This window comes from Mustela putorius, unplaced genomic scaffold (genome assembly GCF_011764305.1).
Source record: "Mustela putorius furo isolate JIRA1106 unplaced genomic scaffold, ASM1176430v1.1 tig00003845_pilon_pilon_pilon, whole genome shotgun sequence".
Lineage (NCBI taxonomy): Eukaryota > Metazoa > Chordata > Mammalia > Carnivora > Mustelidae > Mustela > Mustela putorius.
The window spans coordinates 93,007,202-93,033,704 of NW_025421998.1; the positions used below are offsets into that span (position 1 = coordinate 93,007,202).

The 26,503-nt window shown below is 49.1% G+C and overlaps 1 protein-coding gene across 1 annotated transcript; it reads left to right on the forward strand.

Moving 5' to 3' along the window:
- The first annotated feature begins 1,612 nt into the window (after nucleotides 1-1,612).
- On the forward strand, nucleotides 1,613-26,244 carry LOC123394894. Its single transcript, XM_045089747.1, has 4 exons — nucleotides 1,613-1,945; nucleotides 2,513-2,656; nucleotides 3,255-3,334; nucleotides 24,870-26,244. The coding sequence occupies exons 1-4, from the start codon at nucleotides 1,613-1,615 to the stop codon at nucleotides 25,300-25,302; spliced, it is 990 nt and encodes a 329-aa protein (XP_044945682.1). The 3' UTR covers nucleotides 25,303-26,244.
- Nucleotides 26,245-26,503: the final 259 nt, after the last annotated feature.

A 26,503-nucleotide genomic window follows, 5' to 3' on the forward strand; every position in this document is an offset into this window, starting at 1 on the left:
GGTCAGGGGCTCAAGCCCCATGTCCGTCTCCATGCTCAGTGGAGAGTCTGCTTGTCCCTCTCGCTCTGCTCCTTCCTGGGCTCAGGCTTCTCTCCATCTCTCAGATAAAGCTATCAATCAATCAATCAATTAAATCTTAAAAAAAAAAAATAGAAGAAAGGAAGGCTCTCAGTGGGATAGCTGTGGGACTCTAGGCCTTCAATTCCTCATCTATAGAGTTGGGGGATAATACCAGCCACGGGCAGTGGTTGTGAGGATTAGATGAAATCATGTGGATAGAGCAGGTGAGTCCAAGGTTTTCCACTGTCATTTCAGAGGCAGCGAGAATTGAATGACACATTTGAAAAACAGGTACTCTATTACTTTTTTTTTGTTTAACACAACAGGAAATGGAAAAATTTAAGATTCTAGAGCATTTCAGTCTGCCCTTCAATATGTCCGCCCTGCTGGAGGTGAACTTGGGAGTGGTGTTTGATCTCTTGGTCCCGGGGGGCCAGTCTCTGCTACGCCTGGCGTCATTCCACATCAAAGGAGACAAGGAGTAGTCAGAGGAACCGAAATGCTGCCCACACTTCAAAGGGAGTTCCTCTTCCGGAAGTTGTTAGGGCCTCGCAAGGAGGGTAAACAAGAGTACAGCTCCGGGGACGCGCAGCGAGGTACAGCGACATCCGACCGGCTTCCATGCTGGGACCTGGAACTTTCCGGGGTCCAAACAGCACAGCAGAGAACGAAGAGGCCGTTCTGTACAGAGAACGCTGGCTCGGATGCCTTCCTTCTAAGGCAGGACATTAACGCAAGCTCCATCTCAGAGTGGTCCGTCCGTGACGCCTCGTCCCCTGCAGGCGGCGGCCCCTCTCGTGCTTCCTGCGCACCGGCGGGCCCACTGGGACAGCTCTGATGCCTGGGCTTCCGCCGGGTGGCTGACACATGGGATGGCTGGGTTTCAAAATCACAGCCAGAAATAAAACACTCCCTGTTTTTGAGCGGAGAGGGCCGGGATGGGGGAAGTGTGGGGGGAGGAGAGGTGAGGTGAAGAGGTGCCTAAAATGATCAGCTTCCTCCAGCACAGGTGAGCCCAGCCTGTGAAGTCCCCCTCCCGGGCTTCCCGGACCCCCGTCCTCCTGCCGTGGGCCCTCGGCTAAGAGGGATGTGGACGACAGACCCGTCCCCACCCGTGTGTGGCCCACTTTTTAGTGACAGAGAGGGTCGGAAATAGGCTGGGAAGTCGTGGGGAATTTCCCGGCGCTCCCCTAATTGGTTAGGGAGGAGGCCAAGCGTCGCTGACCCTCTCACCCGCCCGGGAGTACTCCCTCCGCGCGCTCTGACTCACCCGCCCCACTGCGCGCCCGCGCCCCCCGCCCATCCAGCCAAGACCCTTAAGCATCCCCCTTGCCCCCACCCACCCCCACGCGCTCACAGCCTCTCAACACCCTACTGACACCCCGCCCCGGCCCCTCGCACCTCCCAGACCCCTGAGCGCATTCCCGAACCCCGCACTGTCCCACCTCTAACCTCCCCGTCGACGCTCCCCCGGTTGTCTCCGACCCACCCCCCGCACCCCCCCCGCACCGCCCCCGCACCCCCCGCGGAGCCGGATCCGGGCGGGGGCCGGATGCGGAGACGTGCCGCACGTGCGCCGCGCGGGGATTGGCAGCGCCAGCCCCGCCCGCGCCCCCGCGCCCCCGCGCCCCCGCGCGCGCGTCGAGCTCCCGCGCCCGGCTCGCCCAGGGAGGTCCCGAGCTGCGGCTGCTGCGGCTGGTCAGGAGGGCGGGGGCTGCGGGGGCGCGCCGGCCGGGCTGCGGGGTTCGCCTCCCGGAGCGGCGGGGGAACAATGACAGCCGGATGGGAAGTGGGAGGGGGGCTGGAGCAGCCTCCGGAAAGCGCCCCTGCCCGCACCGGGGTTCTCGTGCTCGGCGGTGCTAAAACAAGCTTGCTCCGAAGAGCTGTAGATGCTGTTTCTGCCGAGTGAAAATACTTTCTGTAAGTGATGGAAAAATTTACCACTTTATTCTGCTATTTGGCTGGGGCCCAGCGCATTTAAGTCCCAGCGTTCTTCGGGAAGGAGCCGGGAGGTTTACTGCATCCTCCGACCTGTTTGTCGCGGGGAGAAGAGTTCAGAAGGAGCCTGAGCATTTTGCCGCAGCTGGCGGGGCTTGGGAAAGTCACAAAGGCACAGCGGGGACTGATTCCCCCCTCCCTGTGCAGGGAACCAGAAATGTGTCCATGAAGGGAGTGGTGGTGGCTGGGCTTAGCCCGGGAAGATTCCCCCAAGGAGGCGATTTGAGCGGAGGTTGTGGGTTCCCGGCGCAGGACTGGGCAGGACTGGAAGAGCAGCATGGAATGGACTCGTGGAGGGGAGGGAGGGGGAGGGGGAGGAGGAGGAGGAAGCTTCCACGGGCTACTTGGGGACAAGAAGCAGCAAAGGTGCAAGCAGCGCTCAGCGATTCTAGGCTGTGAACCGCACAGGGCCTGACGCTCCTGGTCCCAGCTGCAGCCAGCCAATCAAAGATAGACGCAGGGGACCCCCCCTCCCCCCGCCCCCCCTAAAAGCCGAAGGAAACCTACCGGCCTGCGGAGGAATTGCCGCTGGCAACATTTACGGACGCCTGGCCAAGAGCTTTCTCTTGGGGGTTGCCTTTCCAGAAGCCCAGGACAGGTGTGTATCAAAGGCCAAAATAACCAGGAGCCTGTTACTCATTTTTTAGGATAAGAGCCCCTGCTGCTTGTAAAGACATACAAAAGCCATTATGAAGGGAGAGGGGGCAGAAAAGAAAGGGAGGAGGGCAGAGAGGAAGAAACGTGCTCGCTGACCTGACCATCTTAGAAGCCGGTGAAGGGTCCCCACTGTCCTATACCGTACCTCATTTCCGCTGCTATAAAGGTTAGCGTCTTGCATTGTGTAATGCTTTACATTTTCCAAACTGCTTTCACCTGTGAGATTTATCTGGCAATCACTCGAACCTATAAGGCAGGTACTCCTACTCATAGGTAACCAGGGGAAGAAGTGACACTCAGATTTGTTCAACCATATCCCCAAAGAGATGCAGCTCTTTGTGATAACCGTGAGTCCAGAGCTCGGGTGACCTGACTGCAAACCCAGGACTCTTTAAATACATCCAAGGAAGGAAACCAGACCTGCTTTATGATTTCTGGTGCCCAGGGCACACCCAGCAATTAAAATGAAATCCAGAAGGATGAGTGTAATTTTTTTTTTTCTTAGCATTGCTCTTTCAAATTGTCCCCTTGAAACACAGGTTGGCTCTGCTGTTACACACCTGTGTGTGAAGAAGGGATTTGATGGACTGACTTGCTGCCCAGAAAGCGAGTGCTGGAGGTAAGAACAGAATGCCAGGGCCAGAGGGTGAAGATGGGTCACCAACTGTGGCTTTCTTCCTAGCCATACTTAACTGTTAGGCCAACTCGGGGTCTGGGGCCCTCTGTCTTCTCCCATATTGGTTGCCCAGTGGAGAGGTTTTTTTCCTGTCCTGGGCTCTGCCTGCACACAATGGTCTACACCCAAGGGGATCTCTGAAGCCTCCAGTTGGCCACTGGCAACGGTCCCACCGCTGAGAATCAAAGATACCCCCACTCCCGTGGCCATGACAACATTGTTAAAATGAGTTTTGCTCCTCGAGGACGGACACCTCAGCACTCGCTTCTCTCTGCCACAGTTGAATACCCTGATGTGTTAAGCAAAGAGGGTAATCCTCAGTGCTTCCCAAGCCTGAATGGCCATCGCCGTCAGGTTTTTTAAAAAACCTGCCCTGTGGCTCAGTTGTTAAGTGTCTGCCTTCGGCTCAGGTCATGATCCTAGGGTCTTGGGATCGAGCCCCACATCAGGCTCCCCACTCAGCAGGAATCCTGCTTCTCCCTCTCCCACTCCCCCTGCTTATATTCCCTCTCTCACTGTCTCTGTGTTAAATAAATAAAAATCTTTTTAAAAAATAAATAAAACATTTAAAAAATAATTTTTTTAAAGACTTTATTAATTTGACAGAGAGAAATCACAAGTAGACAGAGAGGCAGCCAGAGAAAGAGAGAGAGAGGGAAGCAGGCTCCCTGCTGAGCAGAGAGCCTGATGCGGGACTCGATCCCAGGACGCTGAGATCATGACCTGAGCCGAAGGCAGCAGCTTAACCCACTGAGCCACCCAGGCGCCCCTAAAAAATAATTTTAAAATGCCCATAACTGAGCATGTCTCTGGGTTGGGATTCAGGAGGTCTTAGATGTGTGCCATTTTTTGTTTTAAACACTTTGAAGTGATTTAGGTGATCGGGCAGGTTTGGAAAGCTCAAGAGTAGAACGACTTTCATCTGATTGGTGACTACTGGTCAAGCGAGGAACGTGTCCCTGAGATATTCAGTATTGCCTCAGAATGGGGAGAATGACAACTTAATTCATAGGAGAGCCCCAAAGGGAACCAAAACTGCTCATGGTAGGAAGATTCTGTGTTGAGTATACGACCTTAGAGGAAAATAGGGCTAGGGAACTGAGAATGGGTGGGGATTTATTTTTACTAAAAGGAAATTAAAGAGTCAATACTGTAAATAGAGATAAGGTCAGTGGCTTATACTGACCAGATTTCTCTTGTGATCAATGGGCTGTGTTTGCTTAATTTCCTTACTCTCTAGACATGCCCTGTTCCTATAGTAGCCACGAGTCCTATGTAGGTGCTGAGCACTGGAAATGGGGCTAGTCCAAACTGAAACGTGCTGTCCATGTAACCTGCACACTGGATTTCAAAGACTGGAAAAGTAACAGCTCATCAAAACCTTTAATAGTGATAATATGCTAAAAGACTATTTGGGATCCCCTGAGTTAAATCAAATACATAATTAAAATTTACCTGTTCCTTATGTGTTTTTAATGTGGCTCCTAGAAGTTAAATTACATATACGGTCTGTGGGGGCTGAAAACATTCTTGATCTGGGTGATGGAGATACATATGTGTTATGTATGTACATGCTAGAGTTTGCCAAACTGTGACCTTAAGCCTTGGGTACTGTACTCCTGTATATAAATAAAAATCAGTTAAAATTTAAAAAAAAAAAAAAAAAACAAGAACACCTGGGTGGCTCAGTCAGTTAAGTGTCTGCCTTCGGCTCAGGTCATGATCCCAGTGTCCTGGGATGGAGCCCCACATCTGGCTCCCTGCTAAGTGGGAAGCCTGCTCCTCTTTCTGCCCCCCACTCCTGCTCTGTTCTCTCTTGCTATCACTCTCTCTCAAATAAAGAAATGAAATCTTAAAAAAAAAAAAAAAGAACTTCCTCTAATTCTGGGGGGGAAAAAAACAAACACCAACAACAAAACCAAACCTTTACGGCAGAGTGGCAGGACCCAGTGCCTCGCTCTGGCCTGGCTTTTTCTGCCTTCCCATCTAGAGGACACAGCTGTCCCTGACGGGGCAGGACTGCTGCTGGTCCCTGAGCTGTCTTTATGCAAACCAGGAAAAGGTGATCCCTTCAACAGATGCAGCCCAGCCCCCCAGGACCATGGGGGGAGGGGGGCAAGCACCAGTGTGTGTACAGCAGCTCTGGGGTGGAGCTCTGAGTCTGAGGTCTAAGATGTCAGCTTCTGCTACTATTCCCACAGCTCGGTTGCAAAATCCCATGCATGTGCTCTGCTTGCTGCTTCGACTCTGTTCTCTCACCAGTTCCCAATACCCTCTTGTTCCAGTTTCCAACAAAATGACTGCCATCGGTGTGTATTGAAGTGAAATTCTCCCTCGGTACTTGGAACTGCATCCAAGTGTGACAGAATGGGGCACAGGGTCAGTGTGTGTTTGGGGAGGGGACTGCTGTCCTGAGTGCTTCCTACACCTCAAGAGAGACTGTGGGAAACTAGAAGAAGGGCCAGCCAAAGCGGTCAAGGAAATCGGGGAGCTACCATAAAACCCCCGAGCGCTGTATTGAGGGTTCTTCCATCTGGGAACACAAAGGCTACCAGGGAGTGACATCTATTTGATCATGAATGTTATGGTTACGGTGGTCATGAATTCATTCACCAACCAAATCCTGAACTAGACCAGGGTGCTCTGCCTAAAGCCTGAGAGAATGACGGGTAGGAAGGATAGAAGAAAATCTGACTTCACTCGGTGGGTGGTAAGCTCAGGGAACTCATTACCCCAAGCAGGAGTCATGGGGGACATAAAAACTGGCCAGGAATGTCGTGGGAGACTGCGGCTGACAGCCTTGAATGACTTACAAGAGGCAGGAGGAATGCCTGGGGATATCAGGATGGGCTCTCTGAGGCAGTGGCCGGGGGTGTGACTTGCTGTTCTCATGGCTTCCCCTCATATCCCCGGCAGGGCCAGAGTTCTAAGCAGGACAAGACCAGGAGGCACGGCTGCCCCCCACCCCACGGCCTGGGCAGTCTGGACAATCGATCGCCTTGTGGTGTACAGCAGGCCTTACTGATCAAAGAGTGACTTTCCCAAGTTGTGTTTTTGTATCTATTGCTGGGAATCTGGAGGTCACTGTGACGATGGAATGATGTTTGTGGAAACTTCACATAAATATCTACTCAGGGGAAACTCACCTGTTGTCATTCCAACTTACTCATTTAATCCTCCTAGCAACCCTGTAATATGAGTGCTATTATTTCCTCATCCCATTTGACAGATGGGAAAATTGAGGCACAAAGAAATGACCTTTTCAAGGTCCCACAGCTAATAAGTGATCCAGGATTCGAACTCAGGCTAACTGACTCTCGAGTATATCCTTTCCCTATGAAACTGGGGTCAAGGCCATTCCTACAATTGCACTGAGGAAGACACCGCTCAGCTCCAGTCAAGTGTTGCCATGAAGGAAGGCAGGCCCATTGGGACCAGGTACATTTTTTTCAAGAGAAGTCATGAGAGTCAACACTCAGTTCTGGATCAAACAAACTAGGCTAAATCCAGCCTGAAGTCACCTGGCTCCTGACTTCTGCTCTGTCCACACCACCTCTCCAGGGACATGGCAGGATGCTGTTGTCCATGCCTGGGAACAACCAACTTATTAGGCATGGGCTCTGAGCAAAGCAGGGGAGACTCGTAAGACAGACTCGTGGGGCTGGGATGCTTCTGTGACCGGGGGATCTGTCCCCAAAGGAAGAGATTTGGTGCCCCTGTCACTAAGCAATGCCTGGTCATCTCTCTGCTCCTTTGCAGTTCCAGGACCCAGTGAATCCATGAATGCCATCACAGAAAGCAGCATCTACGGCTTGAAATGCAGAGACAGAGGTTTAATGTGTGGGAAGATCAGCTCTGTGGCATATAACTTGAATGTCCGTAATATACACATAAAACACAAAATAAGCAAAACCCTGGGCTACACCCTTAGATCTGGCAGGTGCTGAGTAAATGGCAAAGCAGAGGCAGGGCGAGGAGCTCATGGCATCAGGTGGAATTTTCATTCAGGGTCACCCTGTAAAGTTGGGCAGGTTGTACACTGCACCTCAAGTACATGGGGGAGGATTGGGGGCCTCTTTCTAGTTTGCACAAAGGCACTATTTGCTCACTGAGCATTCCTGAGGCTGTGTGTGCCCAGAGGAAGGACCTTTCCTATTCATATCAAGTCTCCGTAGGTACCAGAGGAAACCTGAAGAAATTTGGGGTGCCATTCCACAGCACAGAGCCCGATCCAACACCTCAGAGCAGTGCTCTGAGGTCAATGCCAGGACCGAGCTCAGGGACCAGGATCTGGAGCCCTCACTCCCCTGTGCCCTGCCCAGTCCCAACCAGCCAGTGCTCCTGGGAGGCAGAAGAGGGAGGGCAAGGAAGCGAGCGGCCAGGAGGATCTGGTTTAGCTTCCTCATCCCACCCCACTGAGGAGAGCAAGGTCCACCCAGCCCCTGCAAGTAGGAAGTGGGCGAAAAGGCGGCACCTGGGCACCCAACCCTTTATTGCACAAGAGCCCCACCCCTCATAAACGTGGCTGAAACTGTGTCCTGGATCCTGACCACACAGATTACAGCAGCCACCTGGAGGGAAGCCAGCAGAGGAGGGCGGAGACTTTCTCTCCCCCACAGAACATGCAACAGGGTCTCTTTCAATCCTCACAATTTCCGTTTTCACGGGTCAGTTCACTGAAACGCATGCTCAAGGGTAAGGAATTAGGTCAAGGTCACATAACTAGGAAGTTGCAAAATGGGCTTTGAACCTGAAGCAGATGCTATGACCACTGCCCAGGCTCCCCTTCAGGCCTGATGACGGCTCACATCCAGTCCCTCCCCAGGAACTGCCCTGCCTGCAGGGAGCCACCCTGTCCCACACCTGCCCCCTTCCTGGGGAGCAAGCCCAGCCCAACTCGGCCACCCTGGGGTGGGGGAGGGGTACAAAACTCCAGTCCCTTGCTCCAGTTTGAGACAATTCTGAAGGGCCATCCTGGCGTCAGAGCTTTTGTTGCAACCTTTGCATGTCCACATCTTCTGCCCAGTCCTCCCCTCACTCTTAGAGCTGCTGCTGGGGGACACGCTCCCCCCTAAACTCTCTGCGTGCAAATCTCCCTCTTAGAATTAGCTTTTGGGGCATCCCACCTAAGACCCCTGCACTTCCCACCTTTACGAAATGCTGCCTCCCAAGCTTGCCAGGATAGAAGAATCCAGAATCCAGGTAGAGGGGAAAGGCAAACCAGAGATGAGCAACAGCAGGGAGCCGCCGCCACCCCAGGCTGGACAAACTGAAGGGCGGGGGCAGTGTTACCTGAGCCCAGGGATCCCCAGCAGAAGCAAGATCCACAGGGGGACCCAGCAGGTCTGACTGGGAGGGAAAAAACCCTCCTGGAGACACTCCACCCTGAAGCCCTGGACCAGTGGGTAGGTGAGACCCTGGGCTCCTCCCTTCCTTCCTTCTTCAATTTTAGGGATATAGACTACTTAGAAGCACACAGAGTGTACCCCCAGAATTAAACTTGCACATAGTTAGATAATATTAAAACCCACAAATTTTAAGTCAGTCCAGGTCCCCTTTGAAAGGGAAGTGCCGCTGTAGAATGATATGCGAGACAAGGGCCCTACAGCACCACCAGCCATCACCATCACCCCCCCCCCGCCCCGCCCCGCCCCACTGAACACCCCTACCGTCCCCACCATCTGTTGCTCTGGTCCCTTCCGGATTGGGGTGGGGAGTCCCAAACTGCCCAGGGAGCCAGAGGAGTTTTAGAGCCGGAGGGGTCATCCTGGGGAGGTGGCCCCATAACTTTAGGGGACATCACTCCAGGGGGTTAAAGTCACTTCCTGCTTTTTAATCTCAGCCTGGAAGGAGGTGTGTGTGTGCACACAGTCTCCACCTCTACGGTTCACAGGAGAATGACTGTCCGTGCACAGCTTTGAAAATGGAGGGGAGTTGGGGCGCCAGGGTGGCTCAGTTGGTTGAGCCTCTGCCTTCAGCTCAGGTCATGATCCCAGGGTCCTGGGATCAAGTCCTGCATCAGGCTCCCTGCTCAGTGGGGAGTCTGCTTCTCCCTCTGCCTGCTGCTCCCCCTGCTTGTGCTCCCTCCCTTGCGCTCTCTCTCTGACAGATAAATGAATAAAATCTTAAAAAAAAAAACAAAACTTTCTCTCCTTTTGCCCATCCACCCCATGCTTGCGCACACACACTCTCTCTAAAATAATAAATAATAAATAAATAATGAAATAAAATGGAGAGGAGTCATTGACAGTGGTAATAGACAGAATGTGAATATATTTGGTTTGGATCCTCTGGCCTGTCTCCAGGGAAGGAGCACAAGGTCCAGTGGAGAAATGAGGACTGAGCAGCCCAACCCGGCTCCTGGCTCCAAGGAGGCAGGGTCCTGCCCTGCAGACCAGCTGCCATCTGTTTGCTTTTCAGTGCGCTGGGGACCTGGGCTGAAGGCACATCTGCTTCTGTTTATTCTTCCTCCTTATCTTAACGGGCCGCCACCTATCACTCCCTGTCACCCCTCGCCACCCCTGGGGCACTCGCGTGCCTCTTGCTGTCCCGCACAAAAACTCGGGGCCGGGGGTGGGAGGACTAGCTGGGGAGTTAGTGTCCTGGGAGAAGGCTCCCCACTAAACACCAGCCCAGGTTCCAATGGACACTGAGGTCACAGTGGCAAAGGGCAAGAGGAGTGAAAGGCCGAAGACTCCTGAGCAGGAAAGCAGGAAAGTGGCAGGTTGTTAGGAACAACCTTAGCTCTTCGCTCTAAGAGATATGTAATTGCATTTAAATTTCAGGTTATACCTAGGCTAATAATCACAACTGGAAATACCTGTGGGGAGAAGGAAGTGTTCTCTCGTGAAGAGATAACAGAGAGTCACTCGCCCTTGAACCCAGAACAGTCAGGTTCGTAGAGGAAGAACCTCGGCAGATGAGGCCCCTGCTGGCCAATAAGGCACCTTTGGGCAGATTAGAAAAAAGGGCCCCTTCCTCCAGGCAGTTACCCCTCTCCCTTCCCAGCACTCTGGGACAGGAGAAGCAGGACAGAATCCTAGCCCTCTCCCCCGCTGCCCCTCCTCACCCTTCCATTAACCTGGACAGCCTAAGCTCTGGATAGACCACCCCAGATGCAGAGAAAACCGCTGGTAGGTGTGAGAAAACCTTGAAAGGCTTTTAACACTAACTTGGTCCAAAGTCCCTGCTCCATTTCATTCCATGATAAGGCTTCCAGTGGAGTTACAAGAAAGCTTTCTCATGACATTCCAGGACTGACCTGGGTTATCCTAAATTGTGATTACTAGCAATTTAGAATACAGGGGAAAGGTACCAGATTTTTCCAGGTCCAGGACTTCTTTCTTTAAATTTTGCCTCATGCCTGTCATCTTCAAGCATGGTTTTTGGGTTTGTTTTTAACTGTAGATATTATGAAGTTGTTCTTTTTATGTAGGGTTTTGTTTTGGTTTTGGTAACAAAATTGACATGGTGCCAATATGGCATGGCGCCTCCAAGCTTTATTTTGGGGTCAGAGTGATCGAAGTTCCAATTTTTTTTTTAAGATTTAATTTATTTATTCATGAAAGATGGAGAGAGAGGCAGAGGGAGAAGCAGGCTCCCCACTGAGCAGGGAACCCAACGCAGGTCTCAATCCCGGGACCCCAGGACCCACGGCCTGAGCCGAAGGCAGACGCCCAACCATCTGAGCCACCCAGGTGCCCTGAGTTCCAATTTTAACTTCCCTACTTGCTCGCCGAGTGGCCCTGTGCAGTTTACGTCTCCACACCCCAGTTTGCTCACTGTAAACTGGGGATAAGTAAAAGTATTTACCATAAAGAATTGGCCTATGGAGTAAATGAGGCCGTGCGTGGAAAACCCTGGTGCCGGGCACACAGCACCTAAGAACCATTAGCTACTGCGAAGCTTATGTAAACGGGTAAGGAAATGGACACCTTACATCGGGGTAATTGACAAAGATGACCATGTTTTCTGTCCCTTGGAAAAATGTCTCATTCTCTGTGTGGGGCCAAGAAAGTGAAACTGGGGCATCAGATTGTACCAAAAGACTAGGAAGTGTTCAAAAACATGGAAAAGGGGCACCTGGATGGCTCAGTTGGTTAAAGCCTCTGCCTTCGGCTCAGGTCATGATCCCAGGGTCCTGGGATAGAGCCCCACACTGGGCTCTCTGCTCAGCAGGGAGCCCTCTTCCCTCCCTCTCTGCCTGCCTTTCTGCCTACTTGTGATCTCTGTCTGTCAAATCAATAAATAAAATCTTAAAAAAAAAAACATGGAAGATATAGAAAGGATTCTAATTAGCCAAATTTGGGACAGTTTGAGCATCAGAGTGAATACTACCACTATTGGTAACCCAACATCTTAACTGAGCAGTCAAACTGGGCATCACCAGTGTACAACAATTATGCACCTTCTCATGTAACAGAATGTGAGAAATACGATGCCACCTGTGAATTATTCCTGCCAGTGTAACTAACACGAATCTAACCAAGCCTCATGACTACACTGCAGTGTACAGGAAAGACAGACATAGAGGAACAAGTCGAGTTATACCACGAGGAATCAAGAATACAGACTCACAGTGTGGAACACACTCTAAGACAACTGACCTGTGATAAAGGCTCTCTCCTTTGCCAGACTTTATAGTCTGAACATCTTTTGATTAGGCCTTGACCTTGGTCCCCACTCTGTCTTGGGCCTGCCCAGCCAGTCTCAGCAAAGAATCTTGCTAAATCATGCCCCACCCTTAATATCTGGTCCTCCTTGACTTCTGATCAAGGTCCTCACCCCCCAGCTTTGATGTCTAAGCTCTTGACCTGCCTTTCACAAGTGTCATGTCAGGTTAGTGTAGCAAGAATCCCCCTCCCTATGACATTTGTCCTTAGTACTTGCCTGTCCGCTGACCCCCTCGTCCTGCCTTTTGCCTATGACCCTGATCTCTCTCCCTTGTTATAATAATCTTGAATAAAGTCTTCCTTACAGTTTGGGAATAATTTTGTCTTTAACACCTTTTGAAGTAAAAGTAAATGTCATTTTTTTTTAAGGTGGGTTACTTTAGAATAAAAGAAGTTAAAAAAGACATAACAATCAAATAAATATAAGAAACTGTGATTGGATTCTGACCAAAAAAGAAAAAAAATCTATAAAAGATCTTTGGAGGATAATTAAGTCCTTTTGATTATGGATTGGATATTACATAATTATAAAATTGTTAGTTTTTATATATGTGATCATGGCAAGGCTGTGCTTTGTCTGAAGGTTCTTGGGGAAGATCCCACCTTACTTCTTCTAGCTCGTGGTGGTTGCTGGCAATCCTTTGTGCTCCTTGGCATAGCACAGCATTAACCCCTATCTCTGCCTCCATAGTCACATGACCTCTCCTGTGTGTCTCTCTGTGATGTCACATCTCTTTCTCTTTATAAGGACACAGTTATAGGATGTAGGGCCCACCCTACTCCAAGATGCTTTCATCTTAACTTGATTATACTAACAAAGGCCTAGTTTTAAATAGGTCACCTTCACAGGCACCAGGATTTAGGACTCGAGCCTGTCTTTTGAGGGAACATAACAACCCACAATGAGGGTGAAAGGTCAGGATGTCTGAAATGGACTTTCAGCTCTTTCAGGGGAAAAAAAATTATGGCTAGAGAAAGAGTGAGAAAGGGGAAAAAAATTCAATGTAGTGAATGTGATCATTGTGAAATCTGAGTGGAAGATATAGGGGTGAGCACTGTACTCTTTCAACTTTTCTATGTGTTTGAAAATTTTCCCAAAATAAAAAGTTGAAAGAACAACAGATCGCTGACAGGTCTGCCATCCATAAGCCTACTGTTTCATATATCTGGGGCAGAACCCAGCAATATGTATTTTTAATAAGTATTCCCCCCTTTTTTGACAGAGGGAGAGAGAGAAGAGGCAGAGGGAGAGAGAGAATCTCCAGCAGACTCCCTATTGAGCACAGAGCCCAACTTGGGGCTCAAACCCAGAGATCATAATCTGAGCTGAAGTAAAGAATTGGATGCTTTACTGATGGAGCCACCCAGGCTCCCCAAGCACTCCCATTTTTAATAAGCACTTGAAGGTGATCCTACAGCAACAGTAGGGTTGAAAACACTATAAATGTTAATACTATACTATACTATTAAAAACACTACTAATATGAAATACTAAATATATTATATATAAGTGCTAAAACACTAAATATATTTCAGGAGATATAAATACTAACTACCATAAATACCCAACACTAATTTTATATTTATAATACCAGGTACTATAAATATCATAAATACTAAAAATATTACAAACTCACATGGATGGATTTAAATCCCCTGCCCCTTGGTACCAACACATTCTAAGATGTATTCCTTTTAGAGCATAAATTTATGTAAAAGCGTATCAACCAAAACAACATGCACATACACATACTTAGAAGATGGGGAGTATTTCAGTGAACCAATGTAACGACTTCTAACTATTTATTATTAGATACATACTTCACAGTAGGGAGATATATCCAGAGTAAGTTTATTTCTCTGGAACATCAGTAGGCTTCAGCTAGGACTTTTTTCCTCCCTCTCTCTGCTCTTATCTCTCTTATGGGTATATGCTTTTTTTTTTTTTTTTTTTTTTTTTTTTACAGTCTCTTTATTGACATTTTAGTGGGGTTTGGGGAGAAGGCTGAGTGTTATGCACATGTTTAATGGGAAGTCCTCCAAACCCAAAGTTTTCAGCTCCAATTTTATTGAAATAGGCTTCCTCATTTAAACCGAGTCCCAATTTCAAAATGGAAGCCAAGGACTTGATTCACATAGTTTGAAGACCACTTTCCAAAAATGTGTGGGCCCGCGTGGTCAAGTCTGAATGATCAGTCTAAGTATAATTGTCTGACCATCATGTGTGGACTGTGTACACACAGCTCAAACCCAGCGCCCCAGGCTTGTCCCTTCTGATGAAACACCAGTGTCCACAAACAGAAGGTTCCCATTCTCTCACCCTGGAATAAACAGGAAGGTCTCTTGGGGCTGTGGTCTTGGGGCTTTAGCTCTGCCCCTAATTTCTTCAGACCCTTTACTAAGAACTGAGTCATTGCAACATCACACCCAGCCAGCTGTCTCAGCACAAGAAAAGCTTTGCTGTGGTGTGAGGTTTTGTGGGCTGCAAACTACATCTAGGTCAGCAAATTAAACTCCACGGTGTGGTTACAGAGCCCAGCAACATCTAGCTAAGGGGCCGTCTGACTTCAGCCTCTGAGCACCGGCTCTTTTCAGGGATTGGGAGACCAGGCCCCTCGGTGGGTGTTTAAGGTACAACACTTGAAGCCTAAACCGTTAGATGACATATGCCTAAACCCAGAATCTTGTATCTCCACCAGGGCTCTAGGGATGTGAGAGTAATACTACTTCTCCCTTGCACATACTGAGATTTATGTGTGTGCATTGGGACGAAGGGGGAAGATGGAGATGTCTTTCTTTGTTCCTTAGTTTTGCTTACTACTTGTTTCTTTGCTGTCATGTTGACCCACACATGAGCCTTCCTTCTTGGTTCCTTTCATGGAATTTTTAAGAATAATGTCACAACAGAAGGCCAACTGGTATACCTAGATAGGGTTTTACAAAGACCAGCATCTCACTGGAATGGAGTCACCCTGGTTCAAAAACTGAGTCTCAGATTTATAGTGGATAAAGTAGATAAGCCCTCAGAAACTAAATTATGTTAAACATTTAAAACAACTCAACAAATACTTTTTTGAGCATCTACTGCTATCTGGGGCTCAGGAATATAGACATGAAAACCAGAGTTGCCTCTCAGGAGCTCTTTGATGTCAGAGGAAGACCAACATTCTAGTAGACAGCTACACTTTTTACTACCTATCACCTCCTTACACTTCTGGAAACAGTAATCCAAGTTCACTCTGGGGAAAACACCTCCCTCATCCTCTGTGTGCTTTCAGTGGGACTGAATCTGCCCCTGACTCTAGAGCTGAGGTATAGACTCGGGCCTGGCCACAGCGATTGGTTTAAAGATGGGCATGAAACCTTCAAAACCAAAGATTTCCATGAAATGTTTGCTGATGGTATTCAGGCAGAGATACTAGATACTTTTCACTAGGATTGCAACCTATAAGGATGATATGAGAAGAACATCCTTAAGCCTCAAGATCATCCAGAAGCCACAAGATGGAAACCTAAGAAAGAAGCCAATATGGCAGAAGATAGATCTGAATGAAAGAAACTGATCTCCTTGGTCAAGGAATTCTTAAAGTCCCACGTATTCTTAGACTTTTCTGTTAATCATCTCAATAATCATTTTCAGGGATGCCTGGGTGGCTCAACCAGTTAAGCATGTTCCTTTGGCTCAGGTCATGATTCCAGGGTCCTGGGATCAGCCCCGTCAGCCTCCCTGCTCAGCGGGGTCTGCTTCTCCCTTTCCTCCCTGCCTGTGCTCTCTCTAGCTATCTCTGCCTCTCTCTCTCAAATAAATAAATAATATCTTTTTTTTTTTTAAAATAGGAATAATAACCTGAAAAAAATTTATTTGTTTAAGCTACTTCAATGAGGTTTTCTGTAATTTGCAACTGAAATGGTTCTTTGTAATAGTATCCACCAAAAATTCACAGAACCCAGAACTCTGGAATGTGATCTTTTTTTTTTTTTTTTCAATTTTTTTTTTTTAAAGATTTTATTTATTTATCAGAGAGAGAGGGGGGGAGAGAGTGAGCACAGGCAGACAGAATGGCAGGCAGAGGCAGAGGGAGAAGCAGGCTCCCTGCTGAGCAAGGAGCCCGATGTGGGACTCGATCCCAGGACGCTGGGATCATGACCTGAGCCGAAGGCAGCTGCTTAACCAACTGAGCCACCCAGGCGTCCCTGGAATGTGATCTTATTTGAAAATTAGGTCTTTGGGGTGCCCAGGTGGCCCAGTGGGTTAAAGCCTCTGCCTTCAGCTCAGGTCATGATCTCAGGGTCCTGGGATCAAGCCCCACATCGAGCTCTCTGCTCGCAGGGAGCCTGCTTCCTCCTCTCTCTCTCTCTCTGCCTGCCTCTTTGCCTACTTGTGATCTCTGTCAAATAAACAAATAATCTTTAAATCTTTAAAAAAAAAAAAAAGAAGAGAAAAGAAAATTGGTATTTGAAGATGTAATCAGTTAAAACTGTTGAGAAGACATCATCCTTGAACATGGTGTGCCCCGAATCTAATGACTGTTATCCCAAAAGATGAGGAGAGGCAGGGGCCGGAAGAGTGCTCTGCCAAAGGCCAAGGGGCGCCCGGGGCCAGCACAAGTGAGGAAGAGACTGGGAAGGATCCCCCTGAGAGCACATAAAGGGAGTGTGGCCTTGCTGACACCCTGATTTCAAAGGTCTGGCCTCCCGAACGCTGGAACGCCCCCTGTTCGAAGCCACCCAGTTAGTTGGGGGTACTTTCCTGCAACAGCCCTAGCAAACCAATATACCCTCTCATATATGAAATCTTTCAGTAAACATTTTTTGGCTCTTAGTATGCATCAGAACAGATCTCAGCATAAAAATCCAGAGACTGCGGAGAGATATTCAAGCTGGGACGTTCTGAGACCCGAGGAGCTGTTTGTCCCACCGACTTGCCTGGCCCTGGGCACCCTGGGAAGGCACCAGGGAGTCTGTAGAAGGCATATTCCACGGGGCTCCTCTCATCTAGACTTCTAGCAGAGCAGGATGTCAGGGCAGAGGGAGAGGGAGAAGCAGGCTCCCCGAGGAACAGAGAACCCGATGCGGGATCTACACCCCAGGACCCTGGGATCATGACCTGAGCCAAAGACAGACGCTTAACTGACTGAGCCACCCAGCTGCCCCACATCTACCCATTTTTTTAAAGCTTATCATTATTGGCTGTTTACATATTCCTCTGCTTTTATCTAGCGGGCTATACTACGTAATAAGGTAGCTTTTTCTTCCTTTTCGTTTTTTTTTCCGTGTTGTAGAAAAATATACATAACAAAATTGATCATCAGAACCATTTTGGCGCTCAGCGGTGCTAAGCACATTCATGTTGCAAAGCAACTGTCCCCGCTGCAAAGCAACTGTCCCCGCCGTCCATCTCCAGAACTCTATCCATCTTGCAAAACCGAAACTCTACACCCGTTGAACAAGAACGCCCCATCTCTCCCTCCCCCGCCTCTGGGAGCCATTCTGCATTCATTTTAACTACCCTCAGCATAGGGCCGCTTTCTTTTATATTTGCTTCTACTTGCCTTACACTGCATTTCCGCCTTCTATCGGGTGTTCCTAATGAACAGCAGCAGTGAAACAGCGACTGTCTGCGGCGTCCCGGCTGCGTTCCCAGGCTCTACAGCCAACAGCTCCGATTCGCAGGTGTCCCTGCCAGTAAGGTGGCATTCAGCACATTTTACAGACGGCGAAAATGTGGCCCCAGTGGGCTATACAAATTGCACTGGTTAAGAGTCTCACACTGTTATTTGGAAGAGGGGGGATCTGTGCTCGTGTCTGTGAAAGCCAGAGCCGGGTCTCCCTCCACAATGCCATTTCAGAAGCCTTGCATGGATGCCCTCAGAGCGAACGGCTTCTACAGACCGCCGATCCTGTCTCCCAAATGTTGACCATTCCTGGCTTTACTCCCACAGGAGAAACTTACTTTCAAATATTGCATACACCTCTTTCACCTTGATGCTGGGTTACTAGATACAACTCCATTTTGGACACCTGGCCGGCTCCATTGGTAGAGCATGTGACTCTGGATCTCAGGGCTGTGAGTTCGAGCCCCACACTGGGTGTAGAGATGACTTAAAAATAGAATCTTTTAAAAACAAAACCACCACCACCACCTAGGGGCGCCTGGGTGGCTCAGTGGGTTAAAGCCTCTGCCTTCGGCTCAGGTCATGATCTCAGAGTCCTGGGATTGAGCCCTGCATCAGGCTCTCTGCTCTGCGGGGAGCCTGCTTTCCCCTCTCTCTCTGCCTGCCTCTCTGCCTACTTCTGATCTCTCTCTGTCAAATGAATAAATAAAATCTTAAAAAAAAAAAAAAACCACCCAAAATATAGCTCTATTAATAGCATGGGAAAAGAAGAGGTAATAATTATTAAGAATCAAATTCTAGGGGCACCTGAGTGGCTGGCTCAGTGGGTTAAAGCCTCTGCCTTCGGCTCAGGTCATGATCCCAGGGTCCTGGGATCGAGCCCAGCATCGGGCTCTCTGCTCAGTGGGGAACCTGCTTCTTCTCTGCCTCTCTGCCTGCCTCTCTGACTACTTGTGATTTCTGTCAAATAAATAAATACAAATTTTTTTTTTAAGGATCAAATTCTATGCCCACAGTCAGGATTCCAAAGTAGAAGACAGTAGCCCCAAGTGGCTTCCATGGGTATGTCTCCATCCCACGTTCTGTTCTCCCTCAGGTGGCTGGCCTCTAGCTGCCAACCTGTCCTAACCACAGGAAAACACAGAAAAGTGTGGACTTTGCCTCATTTGAACTCTTTTTCCTGTGTGAGAGTTGTGTCTCATTTAAAGGAAGTGTAAACAATGGTGTGTGATACTCCTATTGGTTTGCTGGGGCTGCCCTAATGAGGTGGATTAAATGACAGAAATGTCTCACAGTTACGGAGACGACATGTTTCTTCTGCGGTCTCCCTCCTTGGCTTGTACGTAGCTTTCTTCTTCTTGTGTCTTCATTTCATGCCTAGTCTGCTTGGACCGCCAGAACCAAATACCACAGGCTGGGGGCTTAGACAGCAGAGATTTGTTTTCTCACAGCTCTGGAGGTCGAAGTGCAAGCTCAGGGTGGCAGCCAGGTCAGTTTCTGGAGTCAGCTCTCTTCCTGGCTCAGAAGTGGCGTCTCACTATGTCCTCAAATAGGAGAGAGAGTTCTTTCGTTTCCTTCTCTTCTTAGAAGAGCACTAATCCCATCATGAAGGTCTGTCTTAGCTCAGGCTGCAGACATAAACCACCACACACACGCGCACACACACACAGACACACACACGCATGCCCATGCACCAGCAACAGCTTTGGGAGTCCAAATGCCAAGCCCTGGTCACATTCTGACCAGGGCCTGCTTCCAGGTTGCAGAGTGCCGACTAACTCGTGGCATCCTCCGCACGTAGAGTGCAGAGCCGAGAAAGCAAGCTATCTCAAGACTTACAAGGACACTACTCCCTAAGGCTCCTGGGTGGCTCAACCCTTAAGTGCCTGCCTTGGGCTCAGGTCCCCATTATCCCAGGGTCCTGGGATCAAGCCCCACATCTCTCCCTCTCACACTCCCCTTGCTTGTGTTCCCTGTCTCACTCTCTCTCTGTCAAATAAATTTTAAAAATTAAAAAAAAAAACACACACACACTTCCCATTAATGAAGGCTCTCCCCTCACCGCCTCATGTAACGCTAATTACCTCACAAGAGCCCTGCCTCCTAATACTGAGGGGCATGTAGTTTCAGCATATGATTGTGGGGGACACAAACAGCCTGTCCATAACAGGACCCCACCCTCATGACCTCATGTAAGCCTAATTATTGTAACTTAATTATCTCCCAAAGGCTCCATCTCCAAATAGCATCACATTGCGGTGGTGCGGGCGGCCGGGGAACGTTTAGGCTTCAACGTATGAATCTGCCGGGGGGACACAAACATTCACAGCACATTGTCTTATTTCTTTTCCAGCCTGTGTACAAATTTATTCTTCTTATAAGGACACTGCCCCTATGATCTCACATGACCTTAATTACCTCTATAAAGGTCCTATCTCTAATGATAGTCACGAGTTGAGGTACTAGGACTTAGGGTTCGACATATGAATTTGGGGTGGGGGTAGCGGAGAGGCAATTCAGCCCAAAATACTACTCTGAGCCTCACAGAAGGAAGAGATTTTTCCCAGCCCAGCGTTACCGACCCCTCCCGCGCCAGTGATATAATCAGATTCACCAGGTTCCAGGGCTCTCAGGCTCACTCCCAGTAGCTTAACAAAAATGGTCAAACGTACAGAAAAAGTTGAAAGAACACCATAATGCTCACCGGTAGGCCCAGATTTGTTGTAGGCTTAAGCATTGCTGACATTTTGCCCCTTTTGCTTTATCTATATACATGTGGGTTTGTTTTTTTTTTTCCATTGCTAAAATGCTTGAAAACAAGTTTAAGACTTATTTCACCCCTAAATGCTTCAATATGTACCTCCTAAAAATAACCACAATGCCATTTTCACACTTAAGAAAGTTTATAGTAATTTCTTCCTTTTTTTTTTTTCTTAAGTAGACTCCATGCCCAGCATGGAGCCCAGCGCGGAACTTGAACTCACAACCCTGAGATCAAGACCTGAGCTGAGATCAAGAGTCAGACACTTAGGGGTGCCTGGGTGGCTCAGTGAGTGCAGCAGCCTACTCTTTTTTTTTTGTTTAAAGATTTTATTTATTAATTTGACAGAGAAAAACCACAAGTAGATGGAGAGGCAGGCAGAGAGAGAGAGATAGGGAAGCAGGCTCCCTGCTGAGCAGAGATCCCGAGGCGGGACTCAATCCCAGGACCCTGAGATCATGACCTGAGCCGAAGGCAGCGGCTCAACCCACTGAGCCACCCAGGTGCCCCAGCATCCTACTCTTGATTCTGGCTCAGGTCGTCTCAGGGTTGTAGGATCGAGTCCTGCGTTGGCCTCCATGCAAAGTCTATTTGGGATTCTCTCTCCCCTTCTTCCTCTGCTCCTTCCCCTGCCCCCACTCATGTTCTCTCTCTCTCTCTCTCTCTGAAATAAGTAAATAAAATCTTAAAACAAACAAACAAACAAAAAGCAGGGTACTTAACCAACTGAACCACCCAGATGCCCCTACAGTAATTTCTTAATATTATCTAATATCCAGTCCACATTGATATTTCCTTCAAAATACATTATATACCTCTTTTTTTTCTCTTTTTAAAGATTTTATTTATTTATTTGACAGACAGAAATCACAAGTAGGCAGAGAGGCAGGCAGAGAGAGAGGAAGGGAAGCAGGCTCCCTGATGAGCAGAGAGCCCAACGCGGGGCTCGATCCAAGGACCCTGGGATCATGACCTGGGCCGAAGGCAGAGGCTTAACCCACTGAGCCACCCAGGCGCCCCTATATACCTCTTTTTTATAGAAAAAGAATCCAAACAATATTCACCAATTGTATGTTATGTCTCTTTTATTCCAGAAAATTCTCTCCCACCATTTATTTTTTTGACATTGACTTTTGAAAGAAACCAGTTAGTTGTTTTATAGGATAACCCACATTCTGGATTTTTCTGATTGTTTCCTCGTATGCCATTTAACTTGTTCCTCTGTCCCTTTATTTCCTCTAAACTGGGCTTTTTCAACTAAGATTTATCTGTACTAAAACAATTCTAGATTCATAGGGAGAAATTAATTCATTATATACAAAGGAAGCTTTGATGGTTAATTGTTTATGTCAACTTGGTTGGACCACAAGGTGCCCAGAATTTTGGTCAAACATTTTAGGTGCAGCCATGAGAGTGATTCTGGGTAAGATTAACATTTGAATTGGTAACTCAAACTGCGTAAAGCAGATTGCCTTCCCTAATGTGGGTGAGCCTTGTCTAATCAGTTGACGACCTGAAAATAATAAAAAAATCTGACCCTCCTGTTAGTCAGAAGGAACTATACCTGACTGCCTGGGAGCTCAGACATTATTGTTTTCCTACCTTCAGACTTGAGAGGAAACATTGGCTCTTCTTGGGTGTTGAACCTACTGACTTTCAGGCTAGAACTTATACCATGGGCTCTCCTGGGTCTTCGGAGTGCCAACTGTAATTCTTAACTGCAGGAGTCAGTTCTTTGTAACAAATCTGATACACACACACATGTTCCCCTCTTGGTTCTGGTTTTCTGGAGAACTCTAATACAGATGCCTTAGGTCACTAGGCTCATTTTTTCCCAGAACCCTCGTTGAAGAATTAAGATGAATAGAGAATTAACCATTTGGGGCAAGACCATTTCACTCATGTGACATCAGGAACCCCATAATGATGCTAAATTTGGTCAGTTAATGACACTAAATTTGGTCGGTTGATCACAGATTTTTATTTTATAAAGTTTTTTCCCCCTCACGATTAGCAAGTGATTCTGTGGGGTTAGGCACCGCGCAATTATCCTGTTTCTCAACTAGTTCTTACTGAATGATTTTGGTACTCCTTGAGGATTCCTGCCTAAACCAATTATTTCATTGGTTGCCTTCTCAACAATTGAAACTTAAGTAAGTTCGCTGCTCCAAAGGCTACAGCCTAATCTCCTGTGATAAAATATGGAACCAAATCTCTTAACCCTTTGAGGAGCTTCTCTGTCCTAGGAATCCTCTGGTCACAGCTTAGTCCGTACAGACCAGGCCTGGCAGGTTGATCTCCTGGTGCCTGGAAGTAAACACTACAGCATTTTGTATCTTTGGTTGTGGGGCCTGGAAGCAAATATCAGACCCATTTGCGGGAGTGGGGAGAGGGGAGCAGACGTGCTGCGGGGAGGGCAAACAAAGCCGGCTTATCTGAATTCAGAGCAGGCTAAACTGTGGAGAGCACCTGACTTTGAGACATTGAGACGTTGAGACATTGAGGGGAAGATTCCAGCCGAAATTAGGGACTCGGGGAAGGGGAGATGCAGAAGCGCGGGGCAGAGAACAGGCGGGAGGCTGAGTCTGCAGTGATTCGAGGGAAATGTATTAAGTGCTGGTCGGAATAGAGCGAGATGGGGGAGAAGGGGCGGTACAGGGTCGGCCAGGTGGATTCAAAAGAATGGGAAGACTGATGGCAGGGGACGCAGCCCCCAGGCTGGGGACAGGCTGAGCTCACACCACCCCTCATCGGAGCAGAGGAGGCGTAAGGTCAGAAGCTAGGGAAGCTCAACAAGTCCCACCCCAGCTAGGAGGGATGGGGCAGGAACAGCGAGAGCAGCGGAGGTGACCACGGAGCTTTGCCCTGCAGAAGGAGGGAAAAGAAGGCAGTGCCTGCAGGAATTCTAGGAAGGCGGGTGGCCGGAAAAGCATGGCCTCTGTGCACAGGCCGGGAGGGAATCGGCGGTTCCAGGGGCCTCCATGTGGGCCGGGGATGTGGGCACCCCGTCACACCTCTCCCCCACTGCCTGCACCCACGCCGGTTGCTGCACGTACCCCACGAACTGCATCCGGGGGGCTTGAGAGAGCCCAGAGCGACAGAGCCTGGCTCTGCTCTGCCCGCCCCTGTGGCCATTCTCCCGCCCCTCCCATGAATGCCCCGGGAGCCGCCTGCGGCAGTCCCCCACTACCTTAGCGGTTCAGCACCTGGAAGAGATTAGTGTCACCGACAAACCTGAGGAGCTCATTGTGCACTTCCTCTTCAATGCATTTTAAAAAATAAGAAAAAAGCCCACCAAAAAAACTGTTGAATGAGATCAGTTCCAGCATTTTCCCTAGGGATCTATGTAAAGTCCATAGAGAAGTGTCCATTTATCACTACCCTGGGGTTTCCTGTTTTGAACCTGACCTGTTCTTGGCAGACCCTCCACCCTGGTTTCACCACATTGAAAAACCTGGACTGACTTTAACCCTTTCTTTCCCCGTCGTCCTTCCCTGGTCCCTGCCCTGCTCCTTCTGAGCTGCAGGCCCCCCTCGGCAGGACTCAGGCCTCTGGGGACCCACAGAGCAGGAGACGCAGCTAAGTAAGCCTTGTGCTGGCCACACACCACTGTGGTCCCTGCACTACGCTCTCCCCTTTCTTTCCTAGGTAGTATTTCATGACAGTTGGGGTGCGGAGGAAATGCAGGCTCATCTAGACAAAACTTCCCCGGTGATCCCAGGGGCAGAGCAGTCCTCGGTGTGGGGTCTGGCTTACAAAGAGCAGACAGATCCTGCCCGAAAGCAAACACCTGCTTGGCCTGGACTGCGAAGAGAGGAAGTGATCGTGAAACGAGAACAGAGCTCTACCTGTGACTGCCCCGAGAAATCCGGCGAGGGGATCAGGTGTTCACCCGTCTCTTCCCTAAGTCAGGACTGTACCCTGACCCCCTACTGACACTGGTTGGTCCCAAAGCCCACCCGTGACCAGCTGCTTCGGGCAATGGGAAGTAATGCCATGGCCGTCTGGGGCCAACGCAGGTACGCCTCCCTTCACGGAAGCTTCCTAGCTAAGGAAGAACAGGACACTGTGTGTCCACCCAGCTCCTCCTAGCCCCAGTCCCCCCGGCTTTAGAGTGTGCACGCGACCCGGGCTGTCCCTCATGCGCCCCACTGCCCCAGCCCTGGCGCTAGAAGCCAAGAGAGACCGAATGCAACTCCGTGGTAGCAATTAAAAAGCAGGTATGGAAAGCCCAATGATTGCCTCTCCCTAGTATTCATCTTCTTTTTACTCTTTAGTACTGGAAGTCCACTTTTTAACAATTGTTATAAAATTCACAGAACAAAATCTACACCTTTAACCTGTATGTACCATTCAGTATTTAGCACGCTCACAAGGCTGCCCTACCAGCACCACTATGACCAGCTCCAGAACATTTTCATCACCCACAGGATTTATTTCGTTCACGGCGGCAAAGCTGCGAGCTGCAAGACCTTCGTTCTCAGCTCCCGCAGCAGTGACGGGCGCTTTGCGACAAGTGTCACGAAACGTGAGCGCAAGTGTAAGGTAAGGGCCCCCCGGGGAAGGGCCTTGCGAGGAGGTGGCACCTTGGTCCTCTCTTCTTTCTTCTGCTGCCTTAAACATCAGCTGTGCTGCCAAGGGCTTAATGAAGGAGCTGGCCTCGCCGGGGTTTTCACCCTTGGTGTGGGCAGGACAGGGCCTGAGGGCTCCGGAGTGGCAGCTGCCACTTGGACCAGTTCAATCCAATCCACACGAGGGTGTGAAGAAAAGCACGTGTGGCTCTTTGGAGAGCCACCGATATACCAGGCTGCTGGCCCTGCTCACTATCGTGGGTCACCTTCCCGAGAGGATACTCTCGGATGAATTCCTGTTGGATTTGACTTTTCCCACATTATCTTGTGTCTGTCTCCAGGAAGCTGGAAATTTGACCACCAGACCTCCCTGTCCCGTGGCAGAGAAGCCCATCCCCCAGAGCCTATGTGGCAACCGGAGTAAGAAGCTTCCACGGCGCTCAGTCTGGGCCAGGCTTTGATAGAAGCATTTGACATGGATCAGCTCCCATAATCCTCATAGTAACCCGCGGGGGTTAGAATCATTTCCTTTTTAGAGACTAGGAAACTGAGGCACAGAGTTCATTTACTTCGCAGTGTGGCATTTTGTCCTAAAACAGAACAGAGGACAAAAGGCCAAACGCTGACATCCGTGCCAATCCTCCTTCCGCTCGGGTCCTCCCCCACCACCGCTGTTACCATAGCTCCACGCACAGACTGGGGGGCTTAACGACAGAAACTTATTCAACTGGTCCCCTACTGGCTGTTTCCAAACTCCTGCTCTTATAAACAACACTGCACCAAGCATCACTGCATATCTATGAGATGAATTACTAGAAGGGGGATTTCTGAGTCAAAGGGCATGTCCATTTGTAACTTTTTAAAAATCTAGTTTAAAATCTATTGATTTATTTTAGAGAGAATGCACATGAGTGGGAGATGCACAAAGGTTCTCAAGCAGGCTCCACGGTGAGTGAGGAGCACAAGGCAGGGCTTGAACTCACGACCCTGAGTTCACAAGCTGAGCCAAAACCAAGAGTCGGAAGCTTGCCTGACTGTGCCACCCAGGCGCCCCTGCATTTGTAATTCTGATGGCGGCTGCTCTCCACAGAGGTTGGACGGATCTGCCCTCCCACCAACACTGTTTGAGGCCACCTGTTATGCTATAGTTTCACCAACACACCTACAAAATCGTATCAAACCCTGCCAAACTGATGGGCCAAAAAAATTAAATAAATGATAGAACTCCACTGTACTCTAACTTGTCATCTGTGTGTTTCCAGTTAGACTGAGCATCTTTTTACCTGTTCAGGAGCCAGAAGCCATGACCCCAGATGGGGGACAGCCATGCCCTCGGGCCGGGCCCTGGACACAAGTCGTCCATCCTGATCTCTAGAGTCAACAGAGCTGCATCTCAAGGCACCAAGTCAAATGCTGCTTTCCAAATGGCAGGGCTGCCGGCATGATGGACCAAAACCAGAATAGCATACTTTCTTACTTTCTAGTTTTAGTAT